Source organism: Acomys russatus, chromosome 30, assembly GCF_903995435.1.
Source record: "Acomys russatus chromosome 30, mAcoRus1.1, whole genome shotgun sequence".
In the NCBI taxonomy this organism is placed as follows: Eukaryota; Metazoa; Chordata; class Mammalia; order Rodentia; family Muridae; genus Acomys; species Acomys russatus.
This window is the reverse complement of record NC_067166.1, coordinates 5,475,131-5,500,633: the sequence shown is the minus strand read 5'-3', so window position 1 is coordinate 5,500,633 and position 25,503 is coordinate 5,475,131. Positions and strand designations below refer to the sequence as shown.

General features: G+C 41.7%; 1 protein-coding gene across 2 annotated transcripts in view; it reads left to right on the top strand.

The window, feature by feature from the left end:
- The window catches only part of Arl15 (ADP ribosylation factor like GTPase 15), a 365,109-nt gene that overhangs the window by 183,269 nt on the left and 156,337 nt on the right, over positions 1-25,503 (top strand). For both annotated transcript variants that reach the window (XM_051172410.1, XM_051172409.1), the window contains one exon: positions 4,674-4,882. In XM_051172410.1, the coding sequence (XP_051028367.1) occupies positions 4,674-4,882 (209 nt within the window). The remainder of the gene's footprint in view (positions 1-4,673; positions 4,883-25,503) is intronic.

Here is a 25,503-nt window from a genome sequence, read left to right as displayed (position 1 = left end):
CACACTAGTCATCCTGGGGTCTTCTATGGCTCTTCCTGTCTCTCCATGGGATCATGTGTGGGTTTATGTAGGCTCTAGGGATGTGACGTCAGGTCCTCCTCATGTTTGGCACAGGAAGCGCTTTACCCTCCAATCCTCTCCCCAATCTGTTCTTACAATTTCTAATGAGTCAGTGTTGAGCCGTCAGTGGTAAGGACATTTATCAACGCCGTTCTTACATCTCTTCTACTGATAGAACTTCCTCTTGGTTTTAGATCTAGGTGTAAAATACATACATACATACATACATACATACATACATACCATTCTTGAGTTTGGCACCTAGCCTTTTTATGTGATAATTGTAATTTAAGGGATACAGAGCTTGCTGGGTTCAATCTGTAGAGTAAGAGTGGCTTTGGGCTACGTGAGATGGTATGTCCTTCCTGGTGGACAGTGGCCATCAAACCGGTTTCCATAGCCTTCCGAGGCAGTCTGCAGCCTCACAACACCCCAGAGCTCAGTCCATGACTCAACCATTTCTCATGTTAATCTGCTGCCTCAGCTGACATTCACAATGCCAGCCACCATCTCTTCACCAGTTTCCTAGGCCCTCTTTTGGGCTAGACTGCTGCTGACTAAAGCCATTGGCGGTTGGATAAACTACAGTTTAGAATTCCAAGCTCCGTGTTTGAAAATAAATTCAGAGTTACTAAAGGTTTCGTGGAGATTTTGTTGTAAGAGATTAAAATGTCTTTTCACTGTTAACAATAAGATATCCATATATTGTGTCATATAAAGAATACTTGAAGAAGTAGTTTCCTTTGCCTTTAATTGTATTTTTTTATATTCACCACTACTGTTGATTGAAGTTCTGTCATTTTGTCTCATCTTCTTCTTAAAGCCTTGCATATTTCTAAATATGTCAAATAAAAGTACAGCTTTTTTTAAAGAGATGAATGCCTGACTTGGATTTCCGTTGTGTCCCTTTAGTTCCCAGTGGATGAGTTCCTTAAATATGTGTCCAACGTTTACTCCTTTATGCTTGGCGTGCTTGGCGCCCTGGACGTCATGCAGTGTGGCTATGTTTGTTCTTTCTGGTGGAGTTTTTGTTTGTTTTTTGAGACAAAAGGTTTTTTTGCATAACAACCTTAGGTGTCCTGGCACTTGCCTTGTAGACCAGGCTGTCCTCAAAATCACAGAGATCCACCTCCCTCTACCGCTGGAATGCTAGGGTTAAAGGCTTGCACCACTAGGCCAGCTCCTTCTGAGAGATTTTAGGTCTTATATTTGATTCTACTTTTGTATGATTCTATGTTTTTATTAAGATGAATAATAGCTTTCTAAACATCTCCTTAGACCTTTTCTTTTTGTCTTGTATGGACTAGATACTTAAAAAGTATTGATTGTGTCAGTTGGTTGGGAAACGTTTCAGAAGTAGTGCCACTTGGGATGTATATATGTACGTGTGTGCATGCGGGCACGCGTGTGTTATGTATCCTTTGTTTCAGACCCTGCTCCCATTGTGACTTATGTAGAATATAGTTTTATTTAACTCATTACTTCTGGTCAGTGATCACTCTGCCTCAATCACATTTAGATCTAAATGGGTTTTGAATGCATAGTCTTTGATAAATCTGGACAATAGTTTTGTGTCTTGGTTTTTGTATTGATAAGTTGAAAATGATGGCAGTGCCTATCTCTGGAGCTAGAGGGATGGCTTAGAGGTTAAGAACACTTTGTTGCTCTTACAGAGGACCCAGCTTCTGTTCCCAGCACCCACGTGATGGCTGAAAACTACCTCACCTCCAATTTCAGGAGATCTGATGCTCTCTTTGTGGTGCACAGAGGAAACACTCGTACACATAAAATAAAAACAAGTAAATCTTTAAAAAATATTACCTACCTCATCAAGTTGTCTTTGATGAGCTAATTAATCCTCATAAGACACTTAGGCCATCACTAAGCATCTCAGAACTAGTTACTGGCCAATTGCAACCATTGGTTCTCTCTGGTTACAAAACCAATGAAAATGTTCTGTAAGCTCTCAGTGGCTTTGTGGAATTAAGAGTAGAACAAGTGCATGTATTATTATACACGAAAAGTGTGGCATCTCACATTTTCATGTTAGTAAAATTTGTAGTAAACTTTGGTACATACACAAACCGTATTTCATTATTTTTAAAATAGTCGTGACTGGCTCAGTCGGCTGTCACTTCTGTCCCGCAGACTTATGGATGGGTTTCTAGCATATGGATAGTGTCTGGATTTAGCTTGTGACAGATGCTGTCGGCATCATCCGCAGACCTTCTTTACTGGGCCAGTGCATCCGTCTCGCAGCTGCTGTAGTATTGGCTGCTAATGACTCACACCTGTACCCTTCTCCAGAGGACCACTCTTGGCTGACATTACCTGCCCCAGCCAGATATGTTGGGACATTATGAGAGCTGGTCCCAGCCCCCTCCAGGTACCTAGGAGTGCCTCCTAGCCAACAGCTATACAGAGATATCCTGGCCTCTGGACTGGACATCTTATGTGATTCGACCCAGACTCTTAAGAGCTCCTTGGAAGGTCCAGCTGGGGCGAGGGCTGTGAAGTCAGATCTTTACCATGGTTCTTCCATCATCTAGTCTACTTCTTTCACTTCTGATTTTTCTTGACAGCATTCTTTCTGTAATTGTGTGTGTGAGAGAGTGGCCATCGCAGGCTATGCTTCTAGGGAACGTCACCTTAGTGCACCTCATCCCAGTAGCTCTGTTGTGTTATTGGCTCCCTGTGACTTAAGCAGTGAATGTCACATCTCAAACAATCTAGGGTTTAAATTTCCTTGCTCTTATTTTTTTTAAATCTGTTTTCTTTGTTCAGTCCTTTCTAATGTGTATCAGCACTGCTCATATCCCCCGTTTGGTTACTTAGGAACCATTTCTCGTTGAGTGCCCTGCAGCTTTTATGTAGCTAGGTTTCACAGTATATTGCAATGGTGAAGCTATCCTACGTTTTAGTATCTGAAAATTAGTTTAAAAACCGAAGTCAGTTACGTTTCCATTGCTTAGTTATTGTAAGAATTATATGCTCTGCTCTCAGCACTCAGCATGGTGCCAGGAGTATAGTAGGTGCTTAGTAAATGCTAGCTGCCTTGTCATGTGTATTAATTTTTAATTTATTTGGTGGCAGCACTTTAATAAACTGTTATTAGAACCTCTTGATCCCCTGCTTCTCACTGAGAATAGGAGCTGCTCGGTTTTACCCAGGGATGTCTTGGCTCAGGGAAAACAGAGGCCTGACTCACTTCCACCGCCAAAATACTCTGCCCCTGGCTCATCTTGAGGTGCTAATAAGACATCACTGAGCACAGAGTTGGGAAGAGGTAGACACGAGTGCCTTTTGTAAGTCAAGTGCATTCCCAACTCCAGCCCTCACTGTTTGGGTCCCTTTCAGTTACATACAGTCGCACAGGGTAGCGAAGTGTTCAATATGTAACTGAAGCATGGTTGTTAGTGGTTGGGACTGTATTCTGGAGGCTAGTAAGTTACTTATATAAGTTTTTATTATATAGCCAACAGCATCCCTCCTGTTCACAACAGACCACACACACACACACACACACACACACACACACACGGAAGAGGGAGAGAGAAGAGAGTTAGTCATATTTTCAAATCAGAGAAATAAAAAGAGTATCTAACAGTAGATGCCTGTGGCTACTAACACAGTTCAATCAGAAATAGCAAGGGTTGATAAGACTGTCTTTCCCTGGGTGTCTCTTCTAAGCACCTTGTCTAATGGACACCATCAAGACGTTCATTGCCTTTTCTTTTACCTCATGAGCAGTAAACCCAAGTGGATTTACACAGATACACAAAAGGCCAAGACTTTAGTGGTTCGCAAATTCCAGTATTTAGACATAAAAAGTTATTATGCTAAAAATAACTCTCCATCTGGAGTTAAACAAGGCTGCTCAGCTCTGTGTCTCAGTCCGGTTTCTGTTGCCACAACGAAGTACAGACTGGGAAGTTTCTAACTAGAAGAAGTTTACTGCAGGTCTGGAGGCAGGAAAGGCCCGGGCTACAGCCCTGTATCTGGTGATGGTTACCCTGTGTCTCGATGTGGCAGCAGACAGCAGTGGGCTGAGCAGGAAATTGTAGTCATCTGGTCCTCCTGTCATCAAGCTCTATCCCAATATAGGGCCCTTGCCTTTGTATCTCCAACGCTGCTCCAAATACCATCAGCATAAAAAATTAAGGGATTAAATTTCTATCATGTTTACACTCGGTGGCTGTTTCAAATATAGCCTTATTCTATTAAAAATTGCCACCAAACTTAACAGAAACAGAATAGCAAGATGCCATGGCAGATGTCCAAGTCACACATTTAGGACTGATAAAGTCTAAAAACATTCTTTTGGCTTTAATAAAATAAGCGTTACCCTGGTCATTTTTAATCTTATTTCGATGTAAAGGCACAAAGAGCAATGCGGATGCCCATGTTTTGTCTCCCGCCTGCATCTGCCTATCAGCTATGGTGCCCTCGTCTCATCTACCTGGTCTGCAGTTTTTAGATTCATAGTCCACTCCATGTCATAGACTCTAGCACTCACTTTTGAAAAGATACATTGGTTTCCAGGACTTGTTCCTGGGGCCTTTTGAAGTTGACGACAACTATTTCTAAAATAGAGATGTATTTCATTTTGACAGGAGCTGATAATATCCGGAAATACTGGAGCCGCTACTACCAGGGATCTCAAGGAGTAATATTCGTATTAGACAGTGCGTCTTCGGAGGATGATTTAGAAACCGCGAGAAATGAACTGCACTCTGCTCTCCAGCACCCACAGCTATGCACTTTGCCCTTTTTGATACTGGCCAATCATCAAGACAAGCCAGCAGCCCGCTCATTACAAGAGGTAAGCGTGTCTCATTAGTGGTGGGATTCTGTCCACTTGCTTTGGGTGGCTGTTGGACTCCTGCCTCCATCTTGGAATCTAGGAAGACTGTATCGCTACGAGTGTGCTGGATATGATGCTTTCTCAGGGAAACTATCATTTTGATAAGATATCAGACCCCAACATGAGTCTGATGAAACATGCTGATATGCCTAACCTTGCTTGAAAAACAAATTCTCTTTTAACCAGAAGACGTTGCTGGGTATTTTCTCATTTCCTTTGAAGGGATAAAGGCCTGGTTAACTTAACATTTACTTTAAGCTCTGACCTCGTCCCTTCTCTACCAGCTTTCAGAAGGATGCACTGAGAGTTTAATAGACAGCCCTCGGCCTCAAATACCATGTTCCTGTCCTTCTGAGATACTTGTTGTTGCTAAAAGCCCCAATGTCTTGTCTTGCGAGTTCCATGCCACCAAATAACACTTCAGTATGCCTCCACTCTTTGTTTTCCTCACTTAATTGCATATTTATTAGGTTGTATCTCTTTTATGAAAGTGTGAGGCTATTCTGGGTAAACAGTGTCACTGTGCACCATGGTTCTGATTTCTGGCACTAAAATAGTAAGATGTAAATACCTTAAAACTTAGGTATGGTGGACTCGTACCTCCTGTTGTATTCTTTTGCCCCTGTGTTTTTTAGGATATATTTTTCCTCTCCTTCAGAAAACTGTGGTGCCTCTAGAAGCTTAGGATTAAAATGACTAAAAGGACTGACCTTGCCCTTCAGTTTGAAAATGTAGAGGAGAAACCAAAGAGTATAAGGTGATTTAATTCTAAGCCCCCCTCACATTTAGTGTCAACCCATTTGTGTCTGGCTTCTCATCAACTTATTCTATGTGTACAGGGTTAGTCTGAGTGATTTATTCTAAATTTACAGTATTAGGTGGAGGAGGGCCCATGTGTAGATGGTTTTCATTTGTTTAAAAAACAAACAGTGAAACACAGTGATTTATTACTCAGCCCACAGAGATGTCCGCCATTGCCTCCTTCTGCACGTCAAACTCAATACCTTTACACTTTATAGACTCTGGAGAAGATATTCGATAGTAATTAAAGAAAAGTAGCAGCCTGGTTGTGGTGGCTCACACCTTTATCCCAGGATTCAGGAGGCAGCAGCAGGCAAATCTCTGAGGTCAAGGCCAGCTGCCTGATCTACATGTCAAGTTCCAGGACAGCCAGGGATACACAGGGAAACCCTGTCTTGAAGCACACACACCTCCCCTTAAAAAGAGAAAGAAAGAAAAACAACCATTTAGATCGTCACTGTGCAGCCCTCCTGCCCTGCAATTGTGGTGCCTCCGGGGTCTGTTCTTAGCGCCCTGGCCCGTGTGTTTGTTTCTCACCCCCAGACTTTCTGCCTGTAGAAGGAGTATAAAGGAACACCGCGATGGGCTGCTACCCAGAGCTACACTTGTTTATGTTGTGAGGTGCCTTATTCAAAGAACATCGTCATTCTCAGAGGCAACATAGGAGCTGATGTCTATCAATATGGAATATCCATAGATATCATTTGAAAATGATTCTAGACTTATATACTAGAATGCACCTGAACTTCATTTTACTTACCACTTTAAATCATTTTCTTAGAGCATTTTGCCTGTAAATAGAACTTACAAAATACCAGTTTGAAGATTGCAAAATTAGAAGAATGGGCTTTTCTATGCCTGCTTTTGCTTCCAAGTAACGACATGGAGATGCGTTATATTTATTAATAAGCTTCAAGTACTATAGCTGGGCAGATATTAAGCTGCCATCTTAATCTTGCCTTGGCCGCTCCTTGTGACTCCCTCGTGGCGACCTTCTCCTTCTCTCTCTTCTCTTTACCTGTGCACTCCTCCTGGGATTGCAAGTCCCGCCTCAACCCTCCTGCCCTGCTATAGGCTGTTCCGCTCTTTATTAGCCAATGAGAAATGATGGAGAACAGTTTTTACACAACAATTGAGACAAGAGTAACCAGGTCTCTGGGTACAGAAAGCAGCATTTGAATGCACAGCAGATGTGTTAGGTAAAACACTTTCCCTTGTCATTGTATCCGCAGATAACCTTGCTAGTATGTGTTAGCGGAGCATCTGCAAGTGTTTTGTAGGGCCGTGGGGGATTCCTCGGTAGACATGAGGTTTGCAGAGGCGTAGTGGTGTGCTTACCCAAGAAAAGAAAGGGAAGCCTCCCATCATCGCTCTCTGGATGACAGAAGAGGTTACTCTCTCTAGTGTGTTTCTGTACGGCCTGCCTGAAATACTCTTATGAAGGTTTTAAACATTGACTCAATACCTTATTGTCAGCATAAAAACAGAGTTGTGAAACTGAGTCTTCCACAGTGTGTGAACAATAACCACAAGCTGGTTGAGAGCAGGAGGTCAGGGCAGGACATGCAAAAGCAAACAGAGCCCCGTGTTACTTGAAATATGTTTTAGACGTGTATTTAGAAATATCCTTAGACATGGTCTCCCCCCCCCTTTTTGCCTTTCATAAGATAACACATGTCCTGTGTCTTATAGCTTTATGAGCATTTGTTTGGTTGCACCTACTAGTCTGTGTGATGCTTTGAGTACTAAAAGGTTCATATTTTACCCTGCAAAGTATTGGTGACTTTTAAGGGGGAGATTCTGCTCAAAAATCAAGGAAGTTGTCTTTAGCTTTAACAGGAGGCAGGAACCCTGTGACACAGTTAAGAAGTAGTGTGTCTTAGGCTTGGTGATTTCTCTTTTCCTGAAAATTATATTTTATGTTCTCTGGGGGAAATGTGCCAGGATTTGTCCTGCCGCTTGGGTAAAATCTAAGTTTATTAAGGTAACTGTTAACTTAAAAGTGGACGGAAGCCAGGAAGACCCAGAGGAGAAAAGTGAATGGTCGCCAGGATTGCAGTGGGATAAAAATCACCAGGAAGTTAACGATTTGCGCCCGTCTCATGCTGTGTGTGTTCTGTCTGTGTGGAGCACAGGGTTAAGATAGGAAGAGAGTGGTTCAGATCGTCCCATAACCCACAAATGGGCACCCCGCCCAGCCGTCTCACCGCCCTCTGAGGGACAAGTGGGGTCTTGTCCTCCGACTGTCTTCCCTTTCTGTAATATACCTGTAGTGATGTGTTCAGCTTACCAGAATTTCAAGATTTTGTATCTTGAGAATTGATAGTAGAAACATACAATGGTTTGTTTGTTGTTGTTGTTTTTAACAAAACAAAACAAACGCCATGGGGAAATACTGGGTAACAGAACACCCTTTATGCTGTTGGAAGGCCAAGCAATTCTTTACCAGATATTTGTTCTGTCCACTCAGGGAGGTGTGGTCACCGCACTTTTCCAGGATGTATTCATGTTATCTGTTTTTCTCTATGGAAAACATACTAGAAAAAGCTATGCTTATGCCAAGTAGCCCACTTGATAGATTAGGAGAAAATCTTGGTCTAATTTAAACGGTAAAGCTATAAAAAGAGAACTCTTAAGAATAAATAATTTGGCTTTTTATTTGCGTTGAATTGTAATTGGATCTAATTTGTTTTACAGCTCCCTTTGGAGAGCATACTTCAGTTCTGAAGTTACTAAGTAGATCGGGAGTGTTTTATGAGAAGTCAAGTTGATATAATACCCAATAAATGTAATCCCATTTTCCCTCTGCACAGTTACTGACTGCCGTTCCTTTACTTCCTGGCTTTTTTAAAATCTTATTTTCATTTTATGGGTTTTACCAGACCTTATAAAATGACATATTTTGTTAACATGAGAGAAACAGTCCTTATTTTTAGCAATTTCATTTGATTTGATGTTTATAGGTATCCTTAATCCAAAAATACCGAACTTTTTCAGAAGTGCTACATTAAAAATGCATTGTTCAATGTTTTTATTACTGTAAATCTTAATTGAGAAATAAGAAAACCATGAAGTAGGTTTTTGAAGCAGAATTGTAAGGCCCAGTGACTTGGCTAGCTTCGTACCTCATTAATTATAGCTTGGAAAACTCCAGATTCTAAGTCCGAGTGTCAGTATTACAGTTGGAATTTGTGATTATAATGTCTGTTAATTTTGATGCAGTGTGCACGGAGGATGGTGTCATAGTTGAAAATAATAGAGTATAAATGTGAGAGGTGGTGTTTACAATCATTACTGGACCCTTTGGTCTCTGTTTCTTGGGGATATATGCATTCAAATTTTCTAAACAATGTATTTAATTCTTAGGGGGTTGTAATCTACAGACAGTAGTTGTCTTCTGGAAGAAGGATATATATATATTTTAATGGTATTTATCTATCATCCTTAATCGTAATTCCTGCCTGTAAATAGTCTTCATGTTGCATACCCTTTTCCTTTCTTTAGTATGTGTCACATGTAGTGCGCCCCTAGTTTGCGTTTTTTATTTTGTATTGGTATCGCTCAGCTGTGGAGTAGTTCTCTTCAGCAGGTCCATGAAGGAGCTGTAAACACAGATCATCTCAGAATTTCCATGCTGACAAATCATTTATTAGAAAATAGACAACGCTGTTAAAATTGCACAAAGCCCTTAGTTCAACTGAATGTCACTTTCTGTGTATGGAGGAAGACGGGTTTTCTTTGGGAAGTCTTCTGTACCTGATGTCGACAGCGTTCTCCGTGTGTCCTGACCTGCCTCTTGGCAGCACTTCACAGTACTGATTTGATTTCATGTAGCGCAGTGCACATACCTATGGCGTGAGCAGTTTTTAGGCTCCCTTATGGGACATACGCTTATTCTAAAATGATATAAGAGGTACAGGTAATTTTGTCCGTTCCTTACAGATGTACTCCACACTGTTACAATTAAATTTTGGGAGGGAATGACAGGGCTTGGGAGTCTGTTCTCCACTGGATGACTCAGTTGTTTCTTAAAAAAAAGAAAAGAAAATAATAATAATAATAATAATGTTTCTTGACCTACAAGAAAAGCTGAGTTAGCAATTGCTTCATTCGTTGCGAGAAGCATCATTATAAAAAGTGCACTTTAAAGGTCAACTTTCAAGCTGAGTACTAAAAGTGAACAGTTTGCATATTGGACAGTCATTCATGTTTCTGTGTGCGTTCCTTGAGAAACCAGTTTTCCTCGGTTTGTGCATCTGGCTCGCTTGCTCTCACAGTCTTTCTCCTGCTTCCTGCAGCCACTGGGTAAAGAGAGTGCCCCATAGCTCCTGCAGACTAATCAAAGTCCTCATCCACTAACAAGCCTGTTACCTCAGAAAGAGACGTTTTTACCTGGGAAATTATTGCGACACAGCAGTAAAGAAACACATTTCAAAACATGACAGCCCATGCTGACAAAAAAACAAAAAACAAAAACAAAACAAAACAAAACAAAACAAAACATTTTCTTCCTTTCTTTGGTGTTGGGGAGCCTGTACCTCATGTAGGGCTGGAAACATCAGAAGCCGCTGTAGAGACCACTTATTGTGCCCTGGGTACAGCCCCTTCTCTATACTGCTCTCCCTTAGCCTGAGCAGAGCCTCTCCTCACACTGCTCACACTGGCACTTTACCTTCAGCTGTCGCCATCTGGCCCTGCTCTCCGTGATGCCCTTGTTAAAAGTGGTACCGTTTTCTGACTTAACCCCGGAACCGGGTGAAATTCCACAGGTCCTATATGCTATGTGCCTTGTAACAGGATTTTAATTACTTTACTCCTGTTCCCCTACCTCTCAGTAACTGCCATTTCCCCAGAAAAGTTACCCCAAGATTAAGTCACAAGAGAAAGTCTTCTTCAGTGCCCACTCTTGATTCCTGCTATCACCTGGACTTACCCAGCTCATGATACTAAAATGATTTGCCTGTTAACTTTGCTGCCAACTTCTGAAATTCATCAGGCCCTTGAAGGACGGGGATTGCGGCTTGTTTGTGCGTCTGTCCCACGTTGTTGTTTGAAAGAATGACTACCCTGCGTCTTCTTCCACATGCGTTCCTGCTGGCCCAGCGCCACCTGCACGTTGTCTTTGCTTAGTCCGAGTCATCCAACCCCATCTAGAGGAATACAGAAGCATTAGTTTCCTGGGCCCCAGACCTGCTGTGTGCATTTGCTGGGCACCTTATCTGCGGTGCGTCCCTAGCACTCTGCCCCTGTTAAGGAATTTTAGAGCTTGAAGCTGCTAATTATCGTATTTGCAAATGATTGATTTTATGTACTTTCACTTGTGTTTGTCAATTAGCGAGCCACTTAAGTGTTTCTTGTTATTACATTCTTTCCAAAATTCTCATAAAAAGTAGCAAATCTTCTGACCCAACTGTAATCTTTTAATTCGTCTTAAAATAATTGCCTATTTTAAGCACAGTTAGCTTGTTTCATTTCCAAACATTGAACATGTTTTCTGCCTGAATTTCTCATGTGAAGAGCAGTACATTAGAAGTTCTGAGGGGATATAGTTGAGATGATTTTAAAATAACGAATACAATTTAATAAAAACAATTTTAGTCTTTAATAAATCATTTCTTACATAGTTGGAACGTAGGAGTTTTAAAACTTACTTTCTTACATATTTATATGTTTTATAACAAAGAATTATAACTATTGAAAATTGAAACCTACTTTATTAAGCAGTTTGCTTCTTGTCTTGTCAAAACAATATGAATTTAACTATAAATGATATGTTACCTTTCCTACCTATATTTCAAGTTTGTATTTTATAAAACTTAGTATTTCATTAATATTTATTTATTAGAGGCAGTAAGTTGTTTTTGAGGTAGTTTATAGTGCCATTCAGAGGGAGTACTGAGTATTTTATTTATATATTTATTTATTTCATTTGTGAAAGAAAGCTCAGTCACAGTCCATCACTAACAAAGTTAATAAGACATTTGTCGAGTTAAATTAATTTGAAGATAGACACATAGTTAATGTCAGTCAGTTGCTTTGAAGATAAAATGCACAATAAGCGTTAGTTATTATCATTATGATAATTATTATCATCATTATTATTACATAGTGTCTGCTTGAAAAAATACTCTGAGTTCCTCTGGAATGGCTGAGCCTAATGAGAGAGGCGAATATGCTGGATTTTGTCCAGGGCTGAAGATTTGAGACTTAATACACTGAAGAGGTTTTTTTTTTTTTTTTCCCCCTTCATTAGATCAAGATGTTTTGGTTATTTCTCCTCCCCCTCCCCCAAATTTAAAAACTTCCTTTAGATTTGGTAACCCAGGAGTTATTTTTAAAAGTTCCTTTCCTTATATAACTTCTGAAAGCATTGTCTAGTTTTTTTTTTTTTCTTTTCTTTTCTTTTAAGAGTCTGGAAAGTTCATGATGACTCTTCACAGATCTTGTCGCTTAGCAAACTATTTCTAAGTTGAGCACTCAAAATTATACTTTTTGCATTTAAAAAATAGAGCATGAGCCATGGCAGTGAACTGTGGAAACTTAGCTAGTCCTTATTTTTTTTCCTAAATCAGAGTCTGTCTTTGGAAGTTCCAAAAATAGCTCTAGCTATAACTACATGAATTAATCTCAGTGAGAATATCTTAAGGGAAATTCATTAGATTCTTTAGAGTGAAAATCTTCAGAATTAAGTACAATTGCTTACAAGATAAGTTCCTTACAAGATAGCTGCAAAGACGGCATCAGAAGTCCAGAGAAAAGAAAATATTGTAACATTGTAACAGGCACATGCATAAAAGTCAGTTGTACTCCTAGCTTCATAATCAATAAGACATTAGTGACATGCCTGAAGAAGACATTCCCTAATAGTATTGCAAATTAAGTAATAAAAGACCCCAAGAGAATGAAAGAAAAGGTGGCTGGAGCCACTGAATTACAATTGACAGCCTAAAGGCAGTTGAAGAACCAATTGCTGGAGTGATTGCAAAGCTATTCATATTGTGCAGCGGACAGAGCACACCAGAAAGCTGGAACAATGCCTTCCGTTCAGCAATATTGCTTCAAAAGAATGGAGAGTGGGGAACGGGAAGAGCCACTGACCCCGAGACCAATTTCCAGGCAGCTGCACAAACTATATACTGTAATTAAAGGTTTTGACTAGTAATCGTGGCAAAGCCAGACCACAGAAAGTCTGGGGACCCGGCAAGGTTTATAATGAGGCCGGCATCCTTCACTAGAGTGTGGAAAAAGCAGGTAAGAAAACAGTCTACTTCTGCCCATGGCTGAAAACACTCTGCTGTGTTCACACAAATAAGAAAATCACATGTGCACAGGCCTCCTACCTATAAGAACAGAAACACGCAATAAAAAAATACTACTTGCTTTCAACTTCTGAGATGGAGGGCACTGTGTGACATAGGAGGGGTGCTTTCCCTTGCCACCTTAGTTCTTGACCTGTGAGGTACACCTGCTTGGGCAAAAACAATGAATTCCACGCCTGCCATGGTGCAGATAATAGAGTGCACACAGACACTGATGGCGAGTACTAATTTGCCCCCAGGACCCCTCTCTTGCATTTCCTAGAATCTACAATCTCTTGTTCTTTTTTCTCTCTCTTTAGTAATATCCCTTCCTGCTCTTGCAAATGAGGGAAGTTTTGAGGGTTTTGTTTTGTTTTATAATTTAGTGAGTTTGGGTGCTAGACTCAGCTGTGCTAAGTACAGTGGAGAGAGATTACTTCTGTTGATGCTACACCTGAGATGTGTAGCTCCTGAGGTCTTGAAAGAATGCTGTACAGATAATGGTTGAGCAGGAAGTCGCTCCATTAGAGAGCTGGGATCGCGTTCGTAAACGCGAGTGTAAGCCAACTGGGCCATATGGGAAGACGGCTCTGTGTACTACGAGCTGTGAAATAATTTAGAGGTTGCATGGAACAGTATAATTTTAACATTAAGAATTTGTCAAATATTTATTTTTAGCGTATAAAGTTATGACTAATAATTTGTCAAGCCAAAACGGGGCTTTGTTAGAAGGAGCCAAGGTGGAAAATCTGGGTAACTTATGCATACTTCTGACAGGGCTAGCAAAGAAATAAAATGAGACCAAGCTTGCTAAGGACATCTTTGGGAACGGCTAATGGGAGAGTTGCATTTCTTAGCTGTTCTTTAAAAGCAAAGTGTTCTCTTAGCAAATGATAGCATGACTCACTGACAGAGGATTGCTTAGTGAATACAGCGTGCATGAAGATAAGCCAGAAAGGCGCTCAGGGCAGAGCTACAACTGATGTGCGCTTAGTCACATCCTCAGTGCAGGTGTTCTCATTCTACAAAGGCGAGTGTTTGGACCCTGTAGCCCTGAATTTTAACAAACGTGAAAACCCACTCTTAAGTACACCTTTCTCTCTTCCATAGATAAAGATTTGCATTTTAATTCTGTAGTATTTTAATTTAACCTGGTAGTTCCCCGTTTTCTTGGATAGCTCTCTGAATATTTGAATTATTTAAATGGATAGAGAGATAGATAATTGTAAATGTATATTACATAACTGAGCCAATAAGGGTGGATGCCAAGTTACCAAGATTTTATGCTGATATCTTTGTTTTAATTAAATTTAAGTCTGGACATCTTACTATCTTTTGGTTTTTTTGTTTTGTTTTGTTTTGTCTTTTTTTTTTTTTTTAAATTCAGTAACTGGCTTTTTGAATGAGTTTTATGTTAACTGAGGCGAGTGTTTTAGTGAAAGGAGGAAGGCCTTGACATAAAGCATGAGGAAACATGGTTGTTTGACCAATGGCTTATTATTAAGATAATGCTTTTTGTCCACTTGGTTGATTGTTTTTCTAAAGATAAACTATTTTTATTTCATGGGTATGAGTGGTTTGCTGCGTGTGTTACGTTCCCTGTGTACTTGCCTGGTGCCCACATAGGCCAGAAGAGGGTGCTGGATCCCCGGCCACCGTGTGGGTGCTGGGAACTAAGTTCATGCCTTGTGCTAGAGCAGAAAATACTCCTAACCACTGAGCCATCTCTCCAGCCTCATATTCTGTTTTGTTAATTTTTGTTTATTGATTTAATTTTTATCTTGTAACCTTACCACCAGAACCTCATCATTTTCTTTTCTTATTTTGAAAGACTTCTTTGTCCTAGGAGGTTTCTCTCTCTCTCTCTCTCTCTCTCTCTCTCTCTCTCTCTCTCTCTCTCTCTCTCTCTCCCTCTCTCCCTCTCTCTCTGTAGTAGAGGAATGCACTCTTTTTATAATTCCAAATGTTGTGGAACCCTTTAATAACTGCCCACATTAATTCAAGTAATGTAGATACAGAAACAAAGATTTGCTTAGTTTAGACTAACTCTGAGTAGGAGTCCATAGACATTGTTTTTGGTGAAACTGTTGATGTGATTCTGTAATTTTGCAGCCTTACACATTAACAGTGAAATACAAAGACCCTAATGACCTTTTATGAGCAGTAGTTAGTTGGCTCCAGCTATGATGCACCACATAATTCTTTAGCGATGGTGATGCTTAACTGCAGAAGGTATACTATTAAACATCATCAAAGCTGGGCGTTCATGTACACGCCTTTAATCTCAGCACCCGAGAGGTAGAAGCAGGTGGATCTCTGTAAGTTTGAGGCCATCTTGGTCTATGTAGTGAGTTTCAGACCAGCCAGGGTTATATAGCGAGACCCTGACCCAAGTAAATAAATAATCAAATACGTGCAACATCATAGTTTTAAGCTGTTATGGAAAAAGATGTGGCTATAAGCCCTAGGTTTGTTCTTATTGGGGTTAGTTTTAGAGTAACTTCTGCCATTGAAGTTCCTTTACAAATTTTAGATTTTTAAAAGGTAATTGCATTTGAGAACACTTTTAAGTTCCTGTAGAAAATATGTTACTTCATTTGAATTTCCATGGGCTATTATATAATCTTAAAAAAAAAAAAAGTGCACATCATCAAGTTTTAAGGAGGACAGGAAAGTACAGACTGTCTCTCTTTTCTGCTCACGTGTCCTGTCTCCCCCCTCCCCGGATCGGCTCTCACTGACAACTAATTTAGGAACACTAACCCAGTGTAGTTTTGCTTAACAACAAAACGAAATGTAGACTGTATATTGATTAATGTAATTATCTGAAGGGCATTGATCCGGTAAGACATGGCCAGTTCAGAGTTACTGTGTTTGCTCTCAAGCTGCCACTGTTTGGGTGTTAAGCGGTTTATTGAGTCACGTGGGTGAGCTCAGAGAAGCCAGCCTTGCTCTCTAACTTTTCGAGGCTGACTCACGTTTGACTGCGTGAAGCTGTGACTCTCAGGTAGTCAGATTCCAGTGCTGAAAGTTTCAAACATACAGATAAGTGTAGAAAACAACATAAGGAGCATGCTACCTGTCCACCATGTAGACTTAGCAAATGGTAACATATACTCAGTGTGGTCTGTTCTGTATAGAAGCAGACCGTAGGAGTTGACGTTGAAGCTCATTCCTTTGCCCTCTCCTGTCTTTGCCTCATTCTCACCCCTTCAAAAGCAAACACCGTCTTGGAGTTGTCATGTGTCTCCTGTGGCACGCCTGTTCGTGCTACACTGCCTCTCCATGCTTCCGAGTGAGGTGTGAGTGATTTCGGGGATGGTGAGTGATTTCACATTTCAGATTACACATTTGAAAGTACGTATATGGCGTATGTAAGTCCTACTTCATCCGTTTTCAGTGGTCTGTATATTCTGGGACACAGCCTCTTCTGCAAGCCTTTATGTACCCATTCCCTCACTGATGAAATTTAAGTTGTTTCTGGGTTTTCCACAGAAACATTTCCCAAGGAAGAGGCCTTCTGTAAAATTGAAGCTTCTGGGACCTAGGCTATAAGCATGGAGCCTAGTGGATACTCATCTTTCCGTCTGGAGAGGGCTAATGGTGAGACAGAAGTCAGGCCTTCTCAAGGCCTGCTTCCCACTGTGCAGGTAACTGAGGGCACACCTTGAATGGCTCTGGTCATCTGTAAAGTAGGATAGCCCTAGACCCTGCGTCACCGTGAGGAGCTAGGCTTAAGGAAGAACTGCACACAGTGCCTGCCCTTCCTTGTGTTTCTAGCTCCTAACCGGCCAGTTCTGAGTCCTTAGGATGTGCCTGGCATAGGGCAAGCCGCAGATTCACAAGAGTGAAACAGAAAGATGTCCAAGCTAGGCTCGCTCCCTACCTCCACTCTGCTGGCGTCCTCTGAACGACTGCATTCCAAATACAAGGAAGAAAGGAAGCTCAGCAGAGAACAGATGAGCACTGACAACTTTATGCAACTCGTAATTTTTGTCAGAGTGCGTTATAAGTATTTGTGTTACTTTCACTCAGACGTATATTAATGGAATTCTTGTCAAAACTTTCATCTCTTTTTCACCACTAGGTAATAAAATGTACTTTTCTCTGAGGAAAAAACCAGGAGGAGGAGAGAAAAAAAAAAAAACTCTTGTGATTTTTCACTTGTGAAATTTGATAGTAAATTTTGTTGTAGAAGAGTCACTCTGCTCAATTTCAACAGGCTGTGTTTGCTGTGCTGTTAAATTGTCTTCTCTCGAAAACTGTAAGAGCCTGTGTAAAATGTGCTCCTTTGAGAGGTCAAGACATGGTGGTTGGTGATGGGAGAGGTGTGGGCCACCTGCAGAGGTTGATGGCCTCCCGGGGACCCAGGAACCTGCCTTTCATGGCTCATGATTGACAGCCTGCTTGTTTCTGTCTTTGAAGGCCCAAGAGGTTGCTCGGATTATTTCAGAGTGATGTGGCACAGTTTCTTTTGGATTTAAATACAATCTCCTGGAGCATTAAAGGTGGATTACTTTGTATTACTTTTATTGCTTTTCAAGTGTTTTTTGGAAACATGTAAGAGTCCTCCTCAAAACTGGATTTCCTGGGGTGTACTTTCTTTTAGGGGAAATTTTAAGAATTTGTTGCAGACTTCTGAAAAAGTCTGAAGTTAAACAGCTGATGGGACCTGATTAAAAGCAAATTACTTTGTTAAGACTGAAAACAGAGGTCTGAGGGACGAAGCTCATCCTGTCTCTGTATTCCTGCTAATAAATCAGACCTGTGTGTGTTTAGCAAAAACAAGGGTGTGCTTTCCCCCCCTCCTTCATTCTCAGTTTCTTTTGATCATTGATCTGGGTGACCCCACACTCAGGGGTTTTTTTTTCTTCATTTGACATGGACAGATTTTTGAAGTATAGCTCTCCGTTGGGAACCCTGGGCGGCTCCACTTGACTAGCTTATGATCTAATGAGCAGTAATGCGGGCCTCCAGTGGCCATTTTGTTTGCCTTGATGAAGGCAGGCCAGACAGAGTGCGGCAGAAAGGCGTGCGTGCGGAGAAAGGGGAGGCAGGGTGACGGGCCAGTGTGAGAAACACTTGTTAGCCCAGATTAGTGTGCCTGAGTTACTTCACAACAGGTCAGTAAAGGCCAACCGCAGGGTTGTCCTGAAATTGCAAAGTTAAAGCCCCTGGTATTAGAAAGCTTTCAGATCTCTGAGATTCCAAGGTAAATTCCATTAATTCCCACGTTGGTTTTTCACTCACTTCCGAATTGCAGCAAAGAGTACTGTCACCTTCTCCGTTTATAAAATAATTATGTGACCCTCAAGTCTCTTACTGCTACAGTCTCTAAGCATCCTGTCATGCGTGGCCTGTTTTGCAGAGAGCTTAGATGTGAAAGAAGCCAAACCAAGTGAGCTTGCTTCACTCTCTGCTGTGATCAGCCCTTAACGAGGGGCCTGTCATTCCTGTTTGGAAAAGGCCTGAAAGTGTCACCTAGTAGCTTATATCCCCATAACCAAAGGTAGCTCTTAACTGCTGCCGTCTGCATAGGAGTGTGTGTGTGGCTTGCTTGTTTTCCTTTTGGGATATAATTTATAAAGTCTAATTAGGGTGTAAAATCCCTCTTCCTCTAGCTCAAACTGAAGCATTTTACATCTTATCACTGTTTATACCTTTTAGACAAAAGAGAATAAATGACTTAAGAAAATTAACCTCATTTCTACAGTTATGGCCCTAACGCTGACCTTACATCTGCGCCTTTTCTCTCTTTATATCCAGAAGGACCTTGGGACTTTTATACTAGAAAACAAGAAACAACCCCTTACAGTTGTTGATACTGTTACTATTTCCCACATGTGTATGCTAGCCAGTAACATCCCAATCCCACTGGGACTAGAGGATACTAGCGATGCAGGCTTTTGTTTTAATCCAATATGTATTGTGTGTGCATGTATGCATATACATGCATGAAGTTGTCTGAAGTAGACTGACCTGCTCCTACAGCCCTGATTTGGGGGTTTCTGGGTGTCTTAAACAAAATGCTATTGGGTGGATAAACACATACTAGATAGTTACCAACCTGCAGAAAACTTACCTATTGAAATTTCCCTTTTTCTGTCTCTATGCCTGCTTTGTCCATAACTTTTGAAAGAGGCCTCCTCAAAGATTTAAAATTTTAAAAAGCCTTGGTTCCTCATTAAACCTGCTTTTGTGTTTTAAATTTGTAGTAAGTATTTAATAAAAGCATGTATTTATTCTATTGACTGAAACCCTCTGCGTATTTACTGTGCACCTATCACTATGGAAAGGTAACTATACAAAGAAAGTTAAAAGCACTCCTTCCTTAAATGAACTACACAGAACACATAATTATAATAGCTTATGAGTAGAGCCATGAAAGATAACATAAAGAATACCATGGGGACACAGAAGGGGCCAAAGTTGATATGATTTGTGTGTATATAGCAGGGAGCATGCTTCGCACTCATCCGGCAACTTCCTTCAGTGTGCTGAGAAGTTCGCTTTTATTTCCTCATCCATTTTGTAACGAAGACCCTAATATCAGCATCCATGGAAATGAAGTCAAGAGTTTTGCAAGATCCAGCTAGTGACTCAAATCCAAGCCTTTGGATTTCAAATCACAGGCTTTTTAAAACTTCAATATAGCAGCCTCATGTCACTGAAATTTAAAAAACAAAAAAATATTATATTAATTGGATTTGTGAGATGTAATTTAATTTTCTCTCTTGACTTTGAACTCTTGAATCAAGTGTTTTCTCTTTGGATTTGTCTTGCTACTTGAATAGGTCCCAGCTGCCAATTTACAGATAGGCCCCTTTTACAAACGAGCTCAGTGGAAGTGAGTATAAAATATTGAAGAAACTAAGCCAAATGAGTTTTATATACTGTGAAACAGAGTAGCTATTGTGTTCCAGTACTGGGGGGGGGGGGGGAGGCTGCAGATTTGGGCTTAACTCACTGTCCTGTCCGTCTTTGTTTTTAAAAATAACATAAGACCGCATTGGCGAGCTAGTGACACCTCAAGCCATTGCTGTGAACACCCACTTCCTCCTTGAGTGCCCTCGCAGTAAACACCCACTTCCTCCTTGAGTGCCCTCGCAGTAGCCGCCCTCCAGCAACTGGGACTCATTTGGTCCCATGTTCATTCATCCATTTAACAAATTCTACACAGTGAAGGAAGAGTGGGAAAAGGTCTTTGAGGTCTGAAGCAACAACTTAAAAGATATAGAGACAAAACTACATGCCACATTAAAGAGAACTGTAAATATATCCCCCCCCCTCTCCCTCTCTCCAGGGTTTCTTGGCTGTCCTGGATTCACTTTGTATACCAGGCTGGCTTCGAACTCACAGAGATCTCCTGTACCTCTTCCTCCCCAAATGCTGGGATCACAGGCCTGTGCCACCGTACCCAGCAGAGAACTCTGCATTTTCTAAATGCAAGATTAAAATGGGAAACAAATAACTCTAACAGAGTTAAATGGGTAACATTTGCAATCTGTAATAATTTCTTATTTTGATACCTTATTATATAGCCACCATCACCCAGACAACATGACAAAGGAAAACGATGGGCTGGATTGCTGGATTGTGCCTCAGTTTATCAACGTGTCCTATAGGATGTTTCCATCTCAGCGGCTGAAGAACAGAGCATTACAAAATATTTCCTAGCTCACAACAGAATTTGGAGGCTTGATTTCATACCACCATTGACTCCTTTTAACCAAAGAATAACTTCAGATCTTTCTTCTAGAAACAGTTCCTTTTCTTAAGAAGGCTGTTCGCTCCTCCAGAGGAGCAAGTGTTGGCTGGGTGGAGGGTTTGGTTTGGGTTTTGGTTTGGGATTCGTAGGTGCCGCCAATAACTCCTCAGAGTCCGAGCTCAGTGAGCACTTGTCAGCTGAGCGGCTCCATCCACTGCTGTTCCTGGAGTGCAGTACGCTGTATCCAGTGTGGAGTGCTGAGTGATCCAGACTCTTCCTTGCCATACAGGTTTCCAGCTGGGACTTACCAAAATAGTTAGCTTCCTTCCGGGTGACAGCAGTTCACATTTAGAGATGCAAAACAATAAACCATTGAGGGAACAACAATGAATTAATACAGCACTTCTAAAAAGGCATTAAATACTTTGGTAGAGTGCTTAAGAGAAAATACTAGTATTAAAATTCTCTGCATTGTTTACTCTAGCACTTTGCTGTTGTCATTACTAGTGTTTTGCCTTTGTGTAGTCTACATTTTAAAAAATATGTTGGATTTTAGATTAGAGGTTTTTTAATTTTACTCTTGAATTCTAGACCTTTAATATTGCAAAGCTATTCATAGTCTGCGTATTTCTGACGTGCTTGCATTAGTAGAATTTGTTAAACACCGCCCCCCCCCCCCAATTAAGAAATGGTAGCATGTGGCAATTTTAAGACAATCCAAATAAAAGTCTCTTAAGAACTGGTCAGGGGCTAGAGAGATGATTCAGTGGTTAAGAGCACTGTCTGCTCTTCCAAAGGACCCAGGTTCAATTCCCAGCACCCACATGGCAGCTCACAACTGTCTAAAGCTCCATTTCCAAAGGAAAACAGAGGGTACCAGCCCTGCATCTGTGAGGAAGATAGGCCTCCAGTGGAGAGATAGTGAGTGATGCCGGAGTGTGCGCCAAGAGGGCACAGCAGGCTCCATCACATCCTCACCCTCAGCCCAATACAGCCTGGGCTTTCTGTTTCCATAGGGGTACCTGGTTTGCACTCTTGAGTGTCTGCTCCTGTCAGGCCTAAAGCAGACCCAAAGCCAGGCTTATAACTCAGTATCCCTGATGGCTCATGCTTGAGTTTAGCTATGGAGAATTCATCCTAAAAAGGAGCCTGTTACCTGGACCAGAGGCCTGTGAGCTTTGCATTCCAAAGTAAACTCCTGGTTTTGAGGCCTCTGGACAGCGGAAAGCTGCGGCGTTCACGTCAAAGCGCCACCTGTGCTGTCTGCTGCAAATCCTTCGTGCTGCCTTTATGTGTCTCCATGCAAACGTGCCTGTGACGTAGGCACCTGGTGTGGGCTGATTCCGATGTAATAAGACTTCTGAGAGATATTCTGGGAGGGTTTGGATCCTGTCTTCTGAGCAAAGACACTGAAAAGTCATGATGTAGCCAAGTGGTGGTGGCACATGCCTTTAATCCCAGCACTCTGGAGGCAGAGGCAGAGGCGGGTGGATCTCTGTGAGTTCAAGGCCAGCTTGAGCAAGTTCCAAGGTAGCCAAGAGAAATCATTCTGAGACAGAGAAACCTGTCTGGACAGCAACCACAACCACAACCACAAGAAGTCATGATGTCTGGCATTATAGGAAAAAAGTGATGCAAGTTGTAGGACTAACATTTAGAACTTCATTCATGGTGATGGAGGAATTCACAGAGCAAAGAACCATCTGCATACCCTCTGGAGTAGGGTTATGTATCAGCCAGAAGAAATCCTGCCGGGAAGAGGAAGCCTGCTGAGCTCAATGCCTGTGTAGCGTGAGGACTGGTGGGCAGGAGGTGTGGAAATGACAAGGCAAACCCTGTAGAGAAGACTGCAGGGGTAACAGGTTGACACCTTTGTGCCCTAGGTCACCTTGAGAAGTGTGTTCATCTGTTCCCTCTGTGGAAATGGATCCGTGGGCTCTGTCATGGGAGCCATACACGTTGTATATTTTTTTTTTAACCTTAATTTTTCTCTTCTGTATATGTATGTATGGTATTGAAGATTTAGCCCAGGCCTCATACATGCTTAGGCAAGTGGGCACGCTCTCTGCCACTAAGTTATGCTCTTAGACGATTGCTCAGCGCCCCCTCCTTATGTAAAATGAGTTATACATTTCGTGTTTGATCAGCTATTTAATTGTGAATTCTGGAATGTGCTGTGTCTAGCAGCTCATTTGTTATGCACCTCCTTGGTAGCCACTGTAAATTGCGCCTCCTCTTCCTCCTCCTCCCCCTCCTCCTCCCTCTCCTCGTCCTCCTCCCATGCAGCTTCATCATGGCAGATCTGTGCAAGGGCTCTAAAGCCAGATGTCCTAGTTCCAGGAATGGCTGGGATCTCGCTTCGTGTGTAGATAAATGTGCTATCTGTAGCACTGCAAAGACACTCCCGTGTTGAGTCTACTGCAGACCCAAAGGTTCTGGGCTATTCGTGTGTAGAGCCCATGGCTTAGTGTTATTTTAAACAGAAGTTTCAGTTCTCGCCCGTTAGCCATATGTAAGCAGCTAGGGACTGGGAGGGAGAGGAATGTGCGGAAATGTGTCTGACTTGGGATGTCTTGTTTTCCAGAATCCTTGCCAAGGGTTGGCAGGCCCAGAAAGGCAGAGGTTGGCACCTGTCCACCCTCTATGGCCTACCCATCAGACGCCTGTTCTAGTGGCATGACCTAGATTCCCCAGCTGGGACCACAAGGGCCCCTTGCCCTCCTTTCTCATCTCAAGACTTGCTCAGCCATTAAGTTTAAATTAAAAAAAAAAGCTCCTAAGAGCTGTGCCAAAATATGTCTGCTCTTCTCTGTGGCATGAGCACAACTGTCAGTTGACACGTGGGCACGCCACCTGGGGAATGAGCTTCCTGTAGCAGATGGAGTTTTCCTGGTCCAGGAGAAGGCCCGCAACTGGTTGCTGGAACAGATGCTCTGCAGTTCGTCTCTAGGTGTGTCCATCTCTGGGCCCTCCTACTGGTAGTGTCCCACCTTTCTCTAGAGATGGGCAAAGCTCCACCACATTGCAGCCTCCAAGGCTCAGTGTCTCTCCTGACCCCATGCGTGCTGAGAAGTTGTTCCCGGCTCTTCACAGTGGACAGAGAGCTGTGTGTAAGTAACTACGGAGTGTGAGTAGTGGCACTGACAAACATAGGCTATGAAAATATTTATATTAGCCTTTGCCAAAGGGTTGCTTGGCTGGTCTCTGTAGTGTTGACACTTTAATTGCTCCCCCCCTTTTTTCCTCCAATTGTGCATTTGAATCTATTGTTGGTAGATAGTCCTACAGAAAGCAATGCCTTTCAGGCTTACAAAGTGTGCAAGAAGAAAAGTTAGTTTTCCCTGTGGTTGAGTACATATTCCTGTTTTATTGCTGATAATTGAAGAAATGTGAAAGTGGATCCCTCCAATTTCCAACCCAGTACTTAAAAATTTTAGAGGAAATTTAATCTAGGGAACCTTATTTTTCAAATAAGAAAACACCCGTGTTTCCAGCCATGGCTCTCGGCTCAACAGCTGCATGAGGGCAGACGCCTCATGAGGAATGGAGCGTGATCTCGGCCTACATGCTCTCTCCTTGCAGCCTCTGGGTTGTGCTTCTCGCATGTCTTGCTGCAGTGATGTTCCTAGCAGTGCGTTCTTAATCAAAAGAGGGCTTCAGCCTGTGTAGTTGACTTTCTTCAGCATCCTGAAGATTGTGTAACTTCCTCTTACTTTTTCTTCTTTTTCATCCTTTCTTTGTTCCCTGTGAACTATTAAAAGGCATTGCGATGTATTGAACATGTATCCATGTATCTTAAACTCAAATGCCAGTGTCACCACCACACTCTTAAGATCAAGCCTGCCAGGCCAGCTGGATGGCTCAGCTTGTAAAGGTGCTTTGCTACCTGAGTTCAGTCCTTAGGATCCACAAAGTAAGATGAGAGAACTGAGTCCCATTAGTTGTTCTCCGTCCTCCACACGCTCACCATGGTACTGGCACGCATTAGCACAGATCTCACATTAGGGAAGTAGATAGATAGATAGATAGATAGATAGATAGATAGATAGATAGATAGATAGATGTCCTGAAAGTATTAAAAGGCTTTCCTGGTCTTCTCTCTCTGCCTCTCATTTGTAGAGTCCCGTCTACCACCCAGAATTAACAACTTTCTCAAATTTTCTTTTCCCCTTTTCCTTGCTTTTTGTACTAATATAGCCATCAAGATGGAGTTCTAATTTCGTTCACCATTATTTGCTGGAGATTCATCTCTGATTTCACCATGCGTCATTCTTTGCTGTCATGTAATGTTCTGTTGTATTGCAATATATCTGTCCGCTCCCGTGTTGATAGTTATTGGCATTGCACATTGGATGGTTGTTGCTAAGAGCATTTCTGAGTAAGTCTGACACATTCAGAAAGCCATTTCTCAGTAAAATGCAGAGTAGTTTTGTAAAAGTATATAAAAAGCTAAGCTTACTGTGAACTTCTGAGACGTTCTGTAGAGTGGCTAAGAACTTCCTTTTGTGCACATGTTTGTTGGTAGCTGGTATTACTTACCTTCTAGATTTTTAACCAGATTTTTGTGTATAGTATGACATTTTATGCCTGATTTTTTTCTGTTAAATATAAAAAGTCTACATCTTATATTGACGTTTACAGCCAGGAAAATTGCTGGATCCTTGTGATTTATTGAATACTTATCTTAATTTCAAGTACTAATTTCATTGCAAAGGGAAGAGTGTTCAGTTGTCTCCTATGTTACTCTTGTAGCTCTTTTTTCTTGCTTGCCT